We start from the raw sequence: 17,752 nt of genomic DNA, 5'->3' as shown, positions 1-17,752 counted from the left end.
GAAGTGATTTGGACGGTGTTAGAAAGGTCTTGAAGGGCTCTTTCACACGAAATATAGCTTGCGTATGCCAGGGAATAAAAATAATTTAAGGTGGTGTAAAGAAAACTTTGCTAGCCATTTTCTCAAAAACGGGTCTTTAAATTTTCGAAAATAATTGAAAAAGTACATGTTATATATACACTATTACTCAATAAGTATACACAAGTTAAAAATGGGACGCCAAAGGGATCCAGAGTTACGTTAGATTTAGGTTAGGTTAGGTTAGGTTAGGGTAGGGTAGGGTATGGTCGGTTAGGTAATGGATGATAACAGATTTTGATGGAAAAATTCCTAATATTCAAAAGTAAAAGTCCAACATAAATCAAATACAATATTGTTTGAATTAACGTACATGAGTATGATGTTTATATTCCCATTTTTAGAAATACAGGGTGACTCAAAAGTGTGGTTTCATAGGCAACTCCGTTATTAGTGTACATAGCAAGAATGTGTTATAACTAGACCTCGGGTTTTTAGGTTCTAAAAAGTGTGCTTTTAGGTCCCTAAAATCGGCTCTAAAAATCCTAAAATAGGTTCGAAAAACCCTAAAATAGGTTCTAAAAATCCTAATAGGTCCTAAAAATCTTAAGTTAGGCTTCAATAAGTAGGTTCAATAACTTAAAATAGTACAAAATTCCTGAAATATGCACTATCTTGCATAATGTTATGTGTGTTGTCTAACCCTATGCCAATAGCAGAACTTGCACGCTTCGCCACGTAGTTAGGCAACAATCTTTTTTCATGTTATCCAAGTCAAATTCAGCAATTTTGTTTGTGAGGATCATCTTATATGACGAAAACAATATTTCAACAAAAACATGGTCAATGGTGCAAACTTCAATGCTGAAATGGCACTATAAAACTTCATCCGTTGTTGCATTTTTTAACGAAACCCTGACATAACTTATTTCTTACATATCTGTAAAGGAAAAAATAGGTTAAAAACCTAAAATCCGAGGTCTATTTATAACTACTAGTACTGTTGTAACTACTAATACCACTACCACCACCATTACCTTTACTACTACTATTATTATTATTAAGTAGTGGAGATCTACATAAATATATGAATGAAAGCAATAGAACAATATTACTTTCTAGTCAACGGTTTTTTATATATGGTAGATGAGACATTTTAAGTGTGAAGAAAATCCATTTGAACAAACAAATAAATTAAAACAAATTGAAATAGCCATAGTATAGAACTCGCTCAAAGAGGCAATCATGATAATGAATTGTTAATTTACCCAGAATTTTATATCATTGTAAAGGCATACAGTATTCCAGGCCAAGCATGTGGCATTTTTTGTTACCAATTAGAGTCGTACCAGTGTACATCCTGAACGGTGCATTCTTTGTTGAAAATTCAAGCACTTTAGATTGAAACTCGCCTACTTCCACCAACTTTCCCGTCTTTTCATCTTTGCTATGTGCACTAATAACAGAGTTGCCTATGGAACCACACTTTTGAGTCACCCTGTATTTCTAATAAACGGGAATTTAAACATCATATTCATGTACGTTAATTCAAACAATATTGTATTTGATTTCTGTTAGACTTTTTCTTTTGAATATTAGGAATTTTTCCATCAAAATCTGTTATCACCCATTACCTAACTGACCATACCCTATCCTAACCTAACATAAATCTAACATAACTTTGGATCCCTTTGGCATCCTATTTTTAAATTTTGTATACTTATTGAGTAATAGTGTATATATGACGTATTTTTTTTATTTTTTTTAAATTAAAAGACCCGTTTTTGAGAAAATGGGAACAATATCATTAACATTTCATTTTGATGATACAAATGAATTTCATTGTGTGTGTAATTGTGTATAACTTTATAGAAGCTTCTGTGTATTTTGACCATTAGTCACTTGGAACACTGGCCCATCCTTTCCACAGTCAATCTGCCCGCTCTTAGTTCCACGCATGCATATGAGAGCACTCTTATATGAACAAGATGAGTTGCCCAAGCTTGATGTATATAATCCTTGTGCGTGCTTTAAAATGAACACTTTATTGTGTTTGACCTTGTGTGTGAATTGTATGTAGTGTTTCATTGTTGCGAAAATTAGGAATTTGTTTCTTTTTCTTAGGGTTGTTTCTTTTTCTTAGGGAGTACTGGATGTCTATTGAACACCAAGCTAAAATATAACTCAGCTGAGTTTCATTGCATGTACTGTTAATCTCTCGTTAAATATATAAACAAATTGCTTCATTAATCTGTGTTATTGTAAACTATAGGAATTAGTGAAAGAGAGACATTATTTTTTAGATTATATTTAGTCGAATTTCCATGTTCAATTACCAAGAACTCATCAGACTGTGCATTAATTATTAATATCAGGTACTATTTAGACAAATTAATTGAAGGTGACATTCCAAACTATATAAAAGTTACAAAAGAATACACAGAAACAAATTACTAACTTTTTCCATGCAACTTAAGCAAGTTGCGTAATTTGCTTCTGTGTATACTACTGCATCTTATTTTTCCCAGTCACGAAAAAATTCATTCCATTCTGTTTCTAATCTTCAACTGCCTAAATTGTTGATTAATTTGGTTTATTTTGCTTCTCTTTTCTGCCATTTTTGGCTAATTTCGAAGATGGGGATGAGTGATGATATTGATGAAGAGGCATTCACAAATAATCTCATACCCAGGCCGGGATTCAAACCCTGGACCCCTGGCATCATAGCATGCTGTGCTAACCACTCTGCCATGGAGGTTGGCAACTGCCTAAATACATTCTTGTTGCTCATATTCAAGAATGTATTTATTCATTGTTATGAAGAAAGAACTATTTTGTAACCTCATATTATGAAATTATATCACGTTTTAAGAGCTTCCACATAGTCAAGTGGTCTCAGTTTTGATTGTAGGAGGTACTTGAAAAGAAACTAGAAAACCAGAGATGAGTGGTAATAGGCTCAATGTGTTCACCACACATCACCCAATGAAAAGCTGCCTGGCTTGCCTTCAAGGCCAAAGGGCTGTTGAGCTATGTAGGAAAGAAATAAGAAACCATAAATTATTATCTCCATTAGAATGAGAGCAAGTAAATAAATAACTACATATTAATATGATAATACAATAGCTAAACTAAATGTATTACTGAAATACTGTAAAATGAAGAATATGTTTATACTTATAAAGAAAATATTTGCAGTAGGCATATATTTTCAATCAGCATTGTTATTTTCCCAAAATAAAAATCAGTTTGTTTATTAGTTACAATGCCAAATGTAGAATATATTTTCTTCTTTTTTTATGAATAAATGTTTCCTGTTTATTGCATATTAATTACTACATGAAGTTGAAGAGTTGACCAAATGATTTCATAGATCGATCAAATATCCCATTGGCTTTATTGAAGCATGGTTCCAAGCATGTTACTTGATACATATGTTGTGTTACTTTAAATTGGAGCTCATCACTTCTTGAGAGCATGAACTCTGATAAACAAAAGGAAAATTAAAACCTTAGAAACACACATTTGTGTATAATGCGTCTGTGCTTAACTTTTCTGTTATATAAGACTGCTGACTGTACATTTGCTTATGCAAAGGGTCCCCCCTCCCTGCATTGTTGAGTTACATACACCTTTTCCCTTTATTTTCACTTTTGTTGCTTTTGAGTTTTGTTTGTATATATGCATGACAATTATTTTTGTTTGTTTTCTTTGTTTTTGGCTTTTTTGTGCTTTGATTTGACATTCTTAAGTTTGGGTTGCTTCATCCCTCTGCAGATCATGGTGGAAATATGAGTGACAAAGAGTCCAAGAAGACCCAAAGCCAGCTGTCAGATTGTCAAACGGATGCAGAAACACCAACAAAACCTACACGACCCAACCAGTTAACTATCCCAAATCCACTTCATCCCGCTGCGGGCCCCACTCCATTACCAGTAACCTCCACTCCGACCCATTCAAATCTAGACAGTCCCAGCCCTACAGATCTTCCTAATGTGAACAGGTTAAAAGCTGACATTGGGCGATTGGTGGCTGCTTTTAGTAGCGTCTCTCCAGGTTAGACTCTTCTTCTGTGCATATCAGCCAAAGAAATGCTGCATGCTTAATTTTATTTTAGTAAAATAGTGTTTATTTTTAGTTTGAATGGAGGAGAGATTTCTTGTATATATTTGGAAAAGTCCACTGCTTTTGGCATTTTTGTTTTTGCACGATCTCTTTCTTTCAATGCAAAGGTGAATTTTTAATTAAATTATGATATAAGAGAGGGGGAGAGATATAAATACAGATTTTAATACTACCTTCAATTTCCCTAACCTACCCTATACAATGGATTAATTGGTTAATAAAAGCTAAGTAACTTAAGACGCATGGAAGTAAACCATGGATAAATAACTAAAATTTTGTTCCATTGGGATCAGGACAATCATGTGAAAAATAATGGTCCCACTGGAATATTTTACCAGCTGCATTAAAAATAGGAAAATAACAAAATAGTAGATTCTGGTAGAAACTACTAGGAGCCATTTCCAAGAGCTTTTAATAGGAGTTATAGTTCAACATAGGTTCATCCCACTCCCAAAGATGATCTTTGGATAAGTGCGGAAATTACCCTATCAAGAAGGTCCACATGTCTGACAGTGCTTCTGTACATTTTAATCCAAAAAGGGGGGGGGGGGGTATATTGAAGCTCACTCAATAGAATAAATATGCTACCTATGATTTGCCACACTTAATATTTATACATTTATTTGTTCAGTTTTTGAGGAACCCTATTGTTTTAGTTCAGTTTAAACATTCCAAATTTTTGTAACATCTTCACTGATTCTTCGTTTTAGTACTTTCCAATTAGCTTGCAACGAGTTCTGTAGCTTTATTTGTTTCAAGGTTTAATATATTTTTAAGTCATTTAACAATACTCATCATTTTTTAGTGTAATGAATCAGATTTACAGTATTTTACAGAGAGAGTTTTCTGTACTTACACGAAGATATTACTTTGTCATGATGATAGTCATCATTTTCGAGCCGCCCCCAATAGTGTAGTGGCTAATTCTGCCACTTTGTATTCAAGGGGTACCAGGTTATATTCCTAGTGGAGGTACATTTCTCAGTGGTTCACATCTCGATTCACTTTGTAGGTCCAGTTCCAATTAGCCGACTTAGAAATAAAACTAATGTAACATTTATTCTGAATAAAATTATTTATATACTGGCCGTACATTTGTGGTTGCAGATTGCATGCTTTATATACTCTGTTCTTTTGCTGATGTCTTGTGAACATAGCTGCTGAAATATTCACTAGACGATGCCAGTTGTTATCTGCTTAAGTTTTACAAATGCTGTGCAGAAGTACTTGTGTATTTAGTTAGAATTTTGTTTCTATTACAGTGCCTGTTAGTAGCATAGCGAGCACAAATGCAAGCAATACTTTCACAACCACCACTGCCACCACAAGTATTACAAGCACTACGCCATCCAGCAATGTAGTATCTTCTGTTGTTCGTCGGCAAAAGGCTGTTTTGGGTGAGTACAATTATTTTAATATCAAATTTTATAATAACTTACTGAAAAGTGTGTGAACAGAGTATTGGCACAACATGTCAAGGATTCTGATTTGACCCACAGTCATTTGATACTTTTCAGTAAGTAATTTGTTTGGTGATTTGGTTTGTGATTAATGATCAAGCTTGTCATTGGTAACTTTTTCATGGACTCTTCACTCCTTCCATCGAATCTATTCATATTTCTAATTTACAAATAAATGAGTGCAGTCTTGGTGGCTGATTGGCCCCTTACAGCATTGACTCATTATTAGGGTTGTGCAATATTGATTTTTCAGTGTCAATTGAATATCAGTATTGATAATATTGATATTGTCGATACAAAAAAATATTGATATTGAAAGTATCAATGTCAACGACATATTGATATCAATGATACCAACATATCTAAATCTTTCAGGCTGGTGTATGAATTTGTAGTTGTACTACAAGAAACATAGACCTGTGTTCTTTAGATAGGCAAGTCCAAGTGAGAATAGGAATCCCACAATACAATGGAGTTGTTTGCTCTCAGTCTGTAATTCTCAACAACTCTCCCCCACCCCATCCCCTATCAAGGAACTAAAAATAAGCGAGATAAATGATAGTGTAACATGTACAAGTTCAGTCAAGCACAAGATTATTTATGAGGCAAGTATATAGTAGCTGCTAAGGGGGCAAACCTTAGGAGGTGAATAATGGCCCAGATTCCAATGAAAGTAAAAACTTGTATTTACATTAGATGGTTAGTTTTTATCTCTTTTGTGGAAAGGGAAATTTTTATATCTCCTTCCCAAAAAAGTGCAACTGTAAGAAAAATACAATTTAAATTTTACACAAAAATTCTTATTTGGTAACTCCTGGAGGCTCCCTCAGTAAACCCAAGTGAATTAAAAAATATGACAAATGTTAGGGTCCTACAACTGTGCATGGTAATTGTTCAGTATTCCTCATAAAATAATAACAATTGTGTTATACAATATTACAAAAAGAAGCCAGATGGATGCTGATAAGTACCATAGTTAGAGTTGTTTGCTAGTTAAATATGGTTTTATTGTAGGGTACCCACATGCACACATATACAAGACCCCCCCCCCTTAAAAGTAGTACCCATTTGGTATAAAAAAAGAACAAAAGAAGTTAGTTGAACAAGATTTTATTACTCTGAAAGTACATATCTCGAGCTTGAGCTATTTTTTTACATGGACACTCATGACATTAAGGCACTTATCATACTGGGAGACAAGTTTTTGTACACCCTCACCATTTCTTCTGCTGACATTCAATTGTTGGAAGGATACACAAGTAGCATCCAAGTTCGCCCGGTATGAGTCTGTTGTGTAAGCTTCTGTGCAAGTTGCATTGCACTAGTGGTTGTATACATGTTTCTGTGGGCAGTCAAGATAAACCAATAAATCGGGAATCCTGCCAAGTGTGAAGTGAGAGCTGTTATTCGGTTTTTGCATGCTACAGAGCATTCCCTGACATTCGCTATGAGACTTGGCAGCAAGTGGCCCGGCGTCAGCGTTTGTCTTTCCCAGTGAACTGGGTCCGCGACAGTCGCTAGAGTCAGCTATTAAAATTACAGTTTTCATATTGTGTACTAACCTTGACTACAGAAGGTGTTGAAAATGATGTCCCTCTGCTGCAACACATTCCTGGCAACTCTGAAGGAAATAGGCATTTACATGTGCAAGTTCGTCTACTTTAATTATCCCGATTTCTCGTACAATACTCTCTTTTAACTTACAGATGGGGTGCGGATTATCTTTGTATACTTTATTTTTTAGAATTAAGAATTTTATCGGCTCTAAATGCTGTGGTTTTTGAAACACCTGTTTCTTGTGAGAGGCAGTGGATAGATTTCCGAGGCGACTGTTCTAACCTGTGTCTTATCTCATAGAGTTTTTCGTCAGTAAGTACACATGAGCTTTTCTTTCCACTTTTATTCAGAACTGACCCTGTTACTCTAAACTTTTTTACAAGGTTTAATATAGTGGTCCTATGTGGAACAGGAACACCAGGAAATTTCGTTGCAAAACGTCGTCGCACTTCTCCACAATTCCAAAGTAACACTCGACAAGATAAATCCTTTGTTGTAATGTAAACTATTGTGGTGCCATATTAAGCCACAATCTTCAACACACGGACACAACACAACACAACTTCCGAGGGAGGATTATACTGGCGTCAGTCTGCAACATCAGCATAAAGGGAAAGAGAGATACTGCAGGGAGAGCGAAAAAAACAGACTGTAGCGTGCGACTGTCGCGGACCCCGTTTACCGGGAAAGACAATCGCTGATGCCATCTACGTTTTCCACATGTGTTTTATCCATAATGTATGGCATTGGTACCAGTCATTTCAACCTTGAAAGGTGGGTGCCATACACGGTAACACAAAGAAAACCCACATGGGAGCTGCATTGATATTTTTGACATGATTCACAAACAATGGTGATGACTTTATGTCCTACATCGTGACAGGTGACAAAACCTAGGTTTCCTACTCTGCACCTAAGAGAAAACCACAGTCCATAACATAGCGTCATCAATGTTCTGCCACCACAAAGAAAGGCAAGCACACCCTCTTCTTATACAGTTTATGCCCTATGGTCAAACCATCAATGTGAATGCATATTGTAAGTCTATATAGAGATTGAGGAGAACCAAGAGAGGGATCCTGTCTGCTGGTGTGATCATTCTTAATGATCTGACCATATGTAGCCGCAGAAACACAACAGCTGCTTCAGAAATTTCAGTGGGAACTGAGCTACAGCCTTGATTTTGCCCATTGCAGTTATCATCTATTTCCAAAATTAAAGGGGTTTTATGGTAATAAAGAGCTCCAGCAAACAGAAACTGCATTTCTCAATGGACTGATGACATAAATGTATGACAGGCTAAACAGAAACTTGTCTTCTGGTAGGATAAATGCCTCACTGCCATGGTTGCCTATGTAGAAAAATAGCTCAAATGTATGCACTTTAGATTAAAGAGTTTTTTTCAACTAACTTCTTTCATTCATTTTTTATTATGAAATGGGTACTACTTCCTGGAGTGCCTCGTCTATGTGCGTGCACACACACACACTTACTCACACTACTGTCACAAAATTTATTTTTTTTCCACTGTATGTGAAAAGTTTGAAGATATACTTTTTCAGATTTTTCATTATTTTCTTAAACTTTAGCGAAACCACCCAGATTGTGGTGTTCTGGACAGCTGGTTTTAATCAAATCCAGCTCCACATGGCAGCAATTAACATGTCATTTCTTAAAAATTACATGAAGTCCCTCTGGTTAGAAAAATTCATAGATCTCCACTTGTTGTCTGTAGTTGGCGTAATCGGGAAATATGGCATGTTTCCTCTTTACATGGACAGCATTGGTGCCCACCTGTCCACAAAGTTGTGGGTGCTCTTTAGAAAAAAGCAGTTTGCGCATTCTCGCCTTTAGTGCGAGAGGTTCCGTGTTCAATTCCCAGTGGGTGCCCTCAAAATTTCAGTGTTGACACAGCATCTTTAGAGCAAGATCTACTTGAAGAAGTAGCTGACTCCTGTCTCGAAAGCCAGAACTCAATGCGCTGACCATGCAGATGGTAATTCAGTTCTGTCTTTTTTGTTCATTTATATAAATATAAAGTATGACATAATCGAATGACAAAACAATTTGTACATTGTTATTACTATTAAGAAATGCAATTTGAAAATGTCAATACTTCCCTCACCACACTATGCACTATTTACTCTTCAACTACTACTTTTTGCTATATTTTACTTTTACATGTAATAAAGAAAAGAAAAGAACATGTTCATAACATGTGACAATTAGTGGTCCAGCGGGAGACGTCCAATTTTCAAAATTTTGCTGAAAAGTAGAGTTTTCTATTTTCAGCGCAAGTTTCTATAATTGTAGAAATGTACCACTGATAATTACTGCACTTATTCATTCACTGTGGTGGCCAAGGGGCATGCTGAATACCTTGTTCTTTGTGTTGCAAAATTTCAGTTTTCTTCTTCTTCCTGAACTTTTGTCATTGGGAGGTACAATTATAAATTTCACCTCTGCTAAATGGCCTGTCATTCTGGGGGGGGGGGGGGGCAAAAAAGAGATTTCATATCTCATTGACAATGAGTTTTGAAGCTTTCCAGCAAGTTTGACAATCATGCACTTGAAAGGTTCCTGTCTGGAGAGGCTATAGACACAGGAGAGGCTTCTTTTTGCTAAAGTTTAATATACAGGGTGGACCAAAAGTTGCAATACATAGGAAATATAAATATATTGTGATAAGAAACAATATATTCATATAATAGCTCTACGTGGTTACCATTGGTTTGCAATACATTTCTCCCACTCTTGATGAACACACATTAGAAAAGAACATGCCAAAAATAAATATACAGGGTGACTGGTAATTAGATGCATTCCCTGAAAGGGGTTAAAGTAGAGACAATTTGCAATAAATTTGACCATATGATACCCCGTCCGAAAATTAGTAGTTTTCGAGATAATCGAATTTCAATTGTTTTTTTAAAAAATGAAAATTTTCCACATAAAAAGATGAATTGAGAAAAAACTGCTCATTGTAAGCCACTTATTTCAGCGTTTTCTGATAGCTAACAAATAAGTGGTTCATTAAAAAAAACGTTTTTCCCAAATAACAATCACATGTAAGTAACGGGTGGGTTTAAACTTACAAGTGATGATAAAAAAATGCACTCTTAGTTTACTTGGCAACGTATTAATAACAAAAATGGTATGACACGAAGCGTACAAATTACTTAAATTACTTCCTTGTGTCATCTGCTATCCAACAAGGTACAAATGTTGCTAACATTCACATTTGTGTACAAGAAATAATACTTCATTCATCTTCATGTGAATCGAATCAATGAACAATACAATTATAGAACATTATACGTCTTGCTCAAAGTGGGCACCTCCATTACGAATGCAGGCACGCAGGTTTTTACGGACATTTGTTCTCTTAACTCGTGACGTGATGGTGTCTTTGATGTGTTGACCAGCTGTTAAGATCCTCTCCCTGAGCTCTTCTTGCGAGTTTACCGGTGTCTTGTCATGTGGCTCCAAATGTAAAAGTCGCAAGGCATCAAATCGGGGGATCGAGCCAGCCAGGGAATCGGGCCACTATGGCCAATCCATTTCTTTGGGTAATTTTCATCCAGCCACTGTCGCACGACCAGGCAGAAGTATGGATGGGCGTAATCAACAATCATCATTTGATCGAGCCATTTTTCCTGCCCCAAATCTTAAATGGCATCACTTATGAACATTTTTTGAGGAACGGGATGGCAATGTTGTTGGAGGATGTGCCTCTATCTACAAGACGTGACATGATTTATCAGCATCATGACTGCCCAGCTCGATCCCCCGATCGATTTGATGCTTTGCGACTTTTACATTTGGAGCCACATGACAAGACACCGGTAAACTCGCAAGAAGAGCTCAGGGAGAGGATCTTAACAGCTGGTCAACACATCAAGGACACCATCACATCATGAGTTAAGAGACCAAATGTCCGTAAAAACCTTTGTGCCTGCATTCGTAATGGAGGTGCCCACTTTGAGCAAGACGTGTAATGTTCTTTAATTGTATTGTTCATTGATTCCATTCACATGAAGATGAATGAAGTATTATTTCTTGTACACAAATGTGAATGTTAGCAACATTTGCACCTTGTTGGATAGCAGATGTCACAAGGAATAAATTTAAGTAATTTGTACGCTTCGTGTCATACCATTTTTGTTATTAATACGTTGCCAAGTAAACTAAGAGTGCATTTTTTTATCATCACTTGTAAGTTTAAACCCACCCGTTACTTACATGTGATTGTTCTAATTACCAGTCACCCTGTATATGGAAACTTAAAAACAAAATTTTATTTTCCTAACTACGGCAACTTTTGGTCCACCCTGTATATTTTGCTTGTTTTATCAGACAATTCAAAAATGTAATATTTTCTCAGAGTTGTCTTTTATGGTATGTAAATTCAAGTAGAGACAAATAACCTTCTTTGGAAAAGTTGGTGATACTACTTTTTGTAGAAATTTAACCAAAAAGTGCAGACTAGACCATGCCTCAACCCTGGTAGGTCTGACATGCCATGTTAAGTTCTTTACCATCATAGCTACCAAGTTTATCCTGGTTTCGCTTTATTTTTCACATCTGCTGTTTTACCTGTGTGAAAATTGTGTCAGTCCAGGGGTGGGATTTGCCAATAGGCTATCCTAGGATGTAGTCTAGAAGCTGCAAGTTCAGGGGGGTGCACAGAAATGAGATGCTGAAGGGGCAGAAGTGACGAAGATCATTAAAAACTATTAAAATGTCTTAATATTGTGATAATAGGAAAATAAAACAACATGTCATGTGGTTTTACTTGCTTATTTCTTGAAAGAAGGTAGAAGGGCGGAGTTTCTAGCATTTAAATAACTTCTTACATCATAGCCCTATTTTCAGTACTATATTTTAACCGGAGTAGAAGTCTGTATCTCAGACCACAATGGAAGCCACGTGAGGTCACATAACAGTGCTTGAATATAAACTATTGTTTCTAGAGAAAACAAATGTAAACATTTTGAATGCATCAATTGAAAGTCAGATGGGAAGCTAAGAGTGAGTAACGTAACCCGGTCTCGGAAATCTCCTACAATGGCTGGGGGTTGCTAACCCCATTACCGGTTTGAAGATCTCCACACCTCTAGGTAGGATTGTGGGAGGGAGACTGGCAGCTGGTAAATAGGCGCAGGCCCTTTCGAGGGCTGTCGAGCCATGGGTTATTATTTTAATAATTATGTCGGTGGCCCAAAACACAACATAGCGTAGAAGCCCAATTTTTTTAAATCCCCCACTGTGTCAGTCAACGATACTGCCACAGTGTGTGTTGCACCTGAAGCACTGATGGTGTCGACACTGCTTAGTACCTCCCAGCTATATATTACCTTATGATTTGACACAGAAAATTTAAGCCTGAATTTTTTGCAAAAATTTACATGTTATGTATCTCTTGCATGTAGCAAATCGTAAGGTACTACTTTTTGCTATGACAATTTTCATTTTAGTAAGCACATGTGTAAATACATAGCAGTGCTACATTTAAGAATTTCTGTTCACTTTGGCTTTATGTGGTTGTCACAGGGGCTCCCTAAAATGGGATTTCTTAAGTAAAGTACCCTATTTTTCCTTCCACTTGCATCCACATGGAAGATCATTGTTATGCTTACTGTGTGTCTAGTCATTCCATCCAAAATCAAACATACTTCAGCTCTGTACATTGAGTTGAGAGCTGAAGGCTTGATAGCTCAATAGTTATGGCATCTGACTACCATGCGAGAGACCCAGGTTCGATCCCTGGTGGGGGAAAATTGATTTGTTCCACCTGTTCAAGCGGCTCCGGCACCCACCCAGCATCCTATAAAGTGGTTACCTGTGGGTGTGGTGCTGATCACATCACCTCCACCTTCGGCTGTGATCAAGAAACTCCACACCCCCTATACGTCTTTATGGCATGGTGCAAAGGAAAAGGGATCACTTTACTTTTTACTTTTTTTACATCGAGTAGTTCTCATTCCACAATATTCTAAAAACACTCAGTGCATTTGAAAAGCCCGGGCACTAAATTTAATATCAAATAAGAAATGAAACCACTACTCATATTGCATTGAGTATGTCATACCTTTGTCCCGTACTGTAGTTGTGTGGTCTAAGGCATGCAGGTTCGAGCCTCTTTGGGGAAGCATAACAACTTTTAACCTGAGATTTCGGCCTGTGTATGGGACTGATGGCCCATCCACTATCGTGAGGAAAGTGGGAAGCTACGAATGAGTAGAGCAACCTGGTCATGTAAACCTATAACATCAGCAGGTGTATTCGTCATGCCGACAACATGTCACCCCAGAACTAGTTGGATGATCTCCCATGTCCGGTGGGAGTGATGCCCACAGTCGGTATGTAGGCACTGGCACTCACGGGCTGTTACGTTACAGGTTATGTTCGTTATTTTATACCTTTATATATATATATAAATGAAGAAGAAAAGGACACAACTAAAACATGATCTGTAGTTTCATAGAAATGGCATGTTAATTGCCATCATGTGTTGTTGGTACATAATGTACATGTACCAGAAAGAGACCCACATAACCTTTGGTCATTTTTGGCAATTTTTGTGAGCAAGATGCATGAGCTGTGGTGGTCTAATCAGTAGGGCATCTGACTACCACGTGGGAGACTTGGGTTCGTTTCCCATAGTGGGTGATTTAAGGTCTGAATTTTTCCAGCCTTGTCCCTGCATAAAGCAGCTATGGGGCTCACCCAGCCTCAAGTCAATGGGAGTGAAGGTGACTGGAGCACAGTGCTGAACACATCACCTCCAAAATGGTCAAGATCAAGAATGTTTGGGGTTCTACCCCCACATCTCCTAAATGTGCCTTCATGGTACAGTGCTATATGCAAGGGGAAATTTATCTTTTACGTTACCTTAAGATACAAGTTGGAAAAGAATAGTAAAGTATACCCCACTGTGTGTTGGCTATTAGTTGCAAGCATGAAAATTTATATAATGTATATAAGATGGCTGCAATAAATTATCTTGTGGACACCTTCAAATGGGTCTTTTTTAGGAACAGATCTTCCACATATGGCCCATTCCTGATGCTGAATGTGGCCCGACGGTAGAATTTAATGAAGGACAGACAGTCTGCACGAAGACCTATATAAAGAAGCACATTTTATTTGAACTTAAAGAAACATAGAACACCACAAGAAAAATCTGAAATTTTGGTCATTTATCCAAACATAGAATTGCTTGTTCCTTGAATTTCAGAGTTCAATTTTACTTCAGTTTCTTCAGTAATTTAACGTAATTACAATGAAAAAGAAAACACGAATGTAAGATACAGTTCATAGTTTGCATCAGGGACACATGAAGTTTGGAAGGTTGTCTTTCTTGTTAGGCCCAATCATTCTTCATGAACATTTTTTCTGCAATTGTTACTGAATAATGTTCACTCACATTTGAACTTTAATCGCTGAAGCTGTCAGAATCATGCCTCTTTTTCTTGGACACCATGAGCCGGAAAGGTGTCACCTGGCTGAGAATCAGTTGGTATGGTGTATTCGAATGTTAGGTTGGATACAAAGGGGTGAAGGCACCTTCAGGAAGAATGTGTGGGCCTAATCCCTGTTATGTGGAATACCTACAAGACAGTTGCTGAAGTGGTTGCCTTTATCCACATAAATTTTGCAAGACACACGTTGATTGATTGCTTGGTTTTCATCTGATTTTGTATTTATGGGTCAGTACAGTTCAACTTGTGCATGCCAGTATAACTCAAAACAGTAAAGGTAAAAAAAGGTAAAGTGTTCCCCTGTGCATAGCACCACGCCATGAAGGCATATAGGGGGTGTGGGGGTAACGCCCCACACTTTCTTGATCCGGTCGTGAGTGGGGGTGATGTGATCAGCATCACGCCCCTGACCGCCTTTACCCCCCAGGGTTTCCCCCAGGTACCCATGTTATTCGACGCTGGGTAGGCGCCGGGGCCGCTTCCACCGTTAGAAAAGTTCCCGGATTTGAACCGGCCAGGGATCGAACCCGGGACCTTTAGCATGGTAGTCAGACGCGTTACCGACTGAGCCACCGCGGCCACCTAACTCAAAACAGTTTGAATCCTAATTGGTCCATGGACTGAAGCTTTTGGATAGTGTTGCTAGGCAAGCAATATAGTCAGATATCATCATGGTCATCAGCGTCATTGAAGATGTCAGGATCTATATTTCGTGATGTTCCATCAAAAATCAAAATAACCTTTTAATGAGACTTGTATTTGGCAAAGTGGCATAACAATTTTATGAGTACTGTTCATAGAACCCTTGTCTGTTGTTTCAACTTAGGTTCTAGATACCCCTCCCCTGGTTTATGGTGTTTTCCCATGAAAAGTATTATTGGTGGCACCTCCCCGATGGTGCAGTGGTAGCATCGTCGCCTTCCAATCAAGGGGCCCCGTGTTTGATACCCAGTGGAGTCACATAGTGGTTTGGATCCCACTTTAAACTGTAGGTCCAGTCCCAATTAGCCTTACTGTGCATAAAGTGGACTTAAAACACCAACTCAATCAATCAATCAAGTATTATTGGTGGGGTAACTTGATCAATGACATTGCCACCGTGCTGCGCCTTGTAATTCTTTTGGGGGTAAATCTGTAGTGATTGATTGATTGATTTGCTTTATTTTACTTCGTTTTTTATGCCACTTTTGGCTAATTTGTGAAGATGGAAATGAGTGATGATATGATGAAATTTATGAACTCACAAACATCCATGCCCAGGACGGGATTCGAACCCAGGACCCTTGGCATCATAGCGATATGTGCTAACCACCAGTCTCTGTAATGATAAATACACAAAGAATATTATTTTTTAAAAATAATAGATGTTCACTAAAACTTTTAGCTACACGTAGACATGAATCTTGTGGTATAATTACGATTTTATGTCAAAAATATGTGCTAGTGATTTTATAAATATATTTTTAAAAGGTTGGGCAGTATTGACTAGGACCTCTTGGCAATCCACAGTCTCCATGTTTTCATTGCAGTTGTAACATTTTACATTACTAATAATTAGGGACCTCGATTTTTTTGCTGATATTTTTTTTTCTAAAATCTGTGTTATTTTATCCAAAATGGACAGGTTTTTAGCACACTTTCTGCCAAAAATACCTAAAAATTATACCTTCATTGTGCTTTTTAACCAGTTTTTTAAAGTTGCATGGCCTACACGTATTAGTGATTCATCCATTGCACACAATTTTTGAGAAAGTAATTTCCATTTCTCGCAATACAAATACTGATGTTATGACACTCGTGGGACGGTAGGTGCCCCACTCACTTTTCCCCCAGAACTTCGCTGCTTTGCTCGTTGAAGCAAAACATTCCAATAGAAGGTGAGAAATTGTGGAAAATATCCAATTACATGTGGTTTCATGTAGCTGTCGGAGTTATTCCATGAATAACACTCACTACTGTTTTTAGATAAAATTTGTTAAAACCTGCATGCTATTCATGTGTAAATATGATCGAGGAGACCTGGGTTCGTTGTGGCAGAATTGGGATATTTTTTTCTTTTGCTTAACATTTTCTTTATTGTCACAATTTTTTCATCTCAAATGCAAGCATGTACATTTAGCTATTACCATGATTGTTTATATTTGTTCAAGTTCATTCAGAAGAACAATATGTGCTAAAAAGGAAGGATAAGTGTTTCGTCACAACATGCCCGGATGTGGGTCTAGTTGTGACATGCTGGGAGCAAGTTGTGACAGGAACTAGCATTTCTGAATTACATAGTGTAAACATATCACCACTGCACAGTAAAAATAAGTTCACTGTCTAGATACATCATTAATTACATCATTAGGATGAAAAAGTTCTAATCTAATTTCCTAATTATCAAGTGATATCTCTTAACAGCATATCAAGAAAATTATGGTGTAGGTCTAGTGTAATGTAAAAATGTAATAATCGTTAACAACATAATAATTCAATGAAATAATGAATTGTGTAATACCATGAGCTTTATATATCATTATACGAGTCACAATTTTAACGGATATAAACAGATAGGCCCATATGTACTTTTTCACTTCTAACACTTCAGTCTCAATTTAATTTACATTTACTTGAACCAAAACCTCTCGCATACTGACTATAAATTATAGAATTCTCAGGTGAGGTTATATTAAAAATTTAATCCTGTCTCGACCTTTTTTTGAACTGCAATCGTGATCAAAAATGTCTTGTTTTTTATGGTTAACACTAGAAGGATGGGGACCGTCATTTTGACGGGTGACCCTAATTTTATTGTAAAAAGGTAAAGGTAAAGTGTTCCCCTGTGCATAGCACCACGCCATGAAGGCGTATAGGGGGTGTGGGGGTAACGCCCCACACTTTCTTGATCCGGTCGTGAGTGGGGGTGATGTGATCAGCATCACGCCCCTGACCGCCTTTACCCCCCAGGGTTTCCCCCAGGTACCCATGTTATTCGACGCTGGGTGGGCGCCGGGGCCGCTTCCACCGTTAGAAAAGTCCCGGATTTGAACCGGCCGGGGATCGAACCCGGGACCTTGAGCATGGTAGTCAGATGCGTTACCGACTGAGCCACCGCGGCCACTATTT

At 37.4% G+C, this 17,752-nt stretch overlaps 1 protein-coding gene across 14 annotated transcripts in view; it reads left to right on the top strand.

Moving 5' to 3' along the window:
* The window catches only part of RhoGAP19D (Rho GTPase activating protein at 19D), a 252,436-nt gene that overhangs the window by 166,384 nt on the left and 68,300 nt on the right, over positions 1–17,752 (top strand). For 10 of the 14 annotated variants that reach the window (XM_083120612.1, XM_083120610.1, XM_083120608.1 and 7 more), the window contains 2 exons: positions 3,796–4,074; positions 5,406–5,540. In XM_083120612.1, the coding sequence (XP_082976738.1) occupies positions 3,796–4,074; positions 5,406–5,540 (414 nt within the window). The remainder of the gene's footprint in view (positions 1–3,795; positions 4,075–5,405; positions 5,541–17,752) is intronic. The other 4 variants (XM_083120614.1, XM_083120613.1, XM_083120611.1 and 1 more) reach the window with 1 other exon arrangement.

This window comes from Lepisma saccharinum, chromosome 4, assembly GCF_977018435.1.
Source record: "Lepisma saccharinum chromosome 4, izLepSacc3.1, whole genome shotgun sequence".
NCBI lineage: Eukaryota > Metazoa > Arthropoda > Insecta > Zygentoma > Lepismatidae > Lepisma > Lepisma saccharinum.
This window is presented reverse-complemented; position numbering and strand designations above follow the sequence as displayed.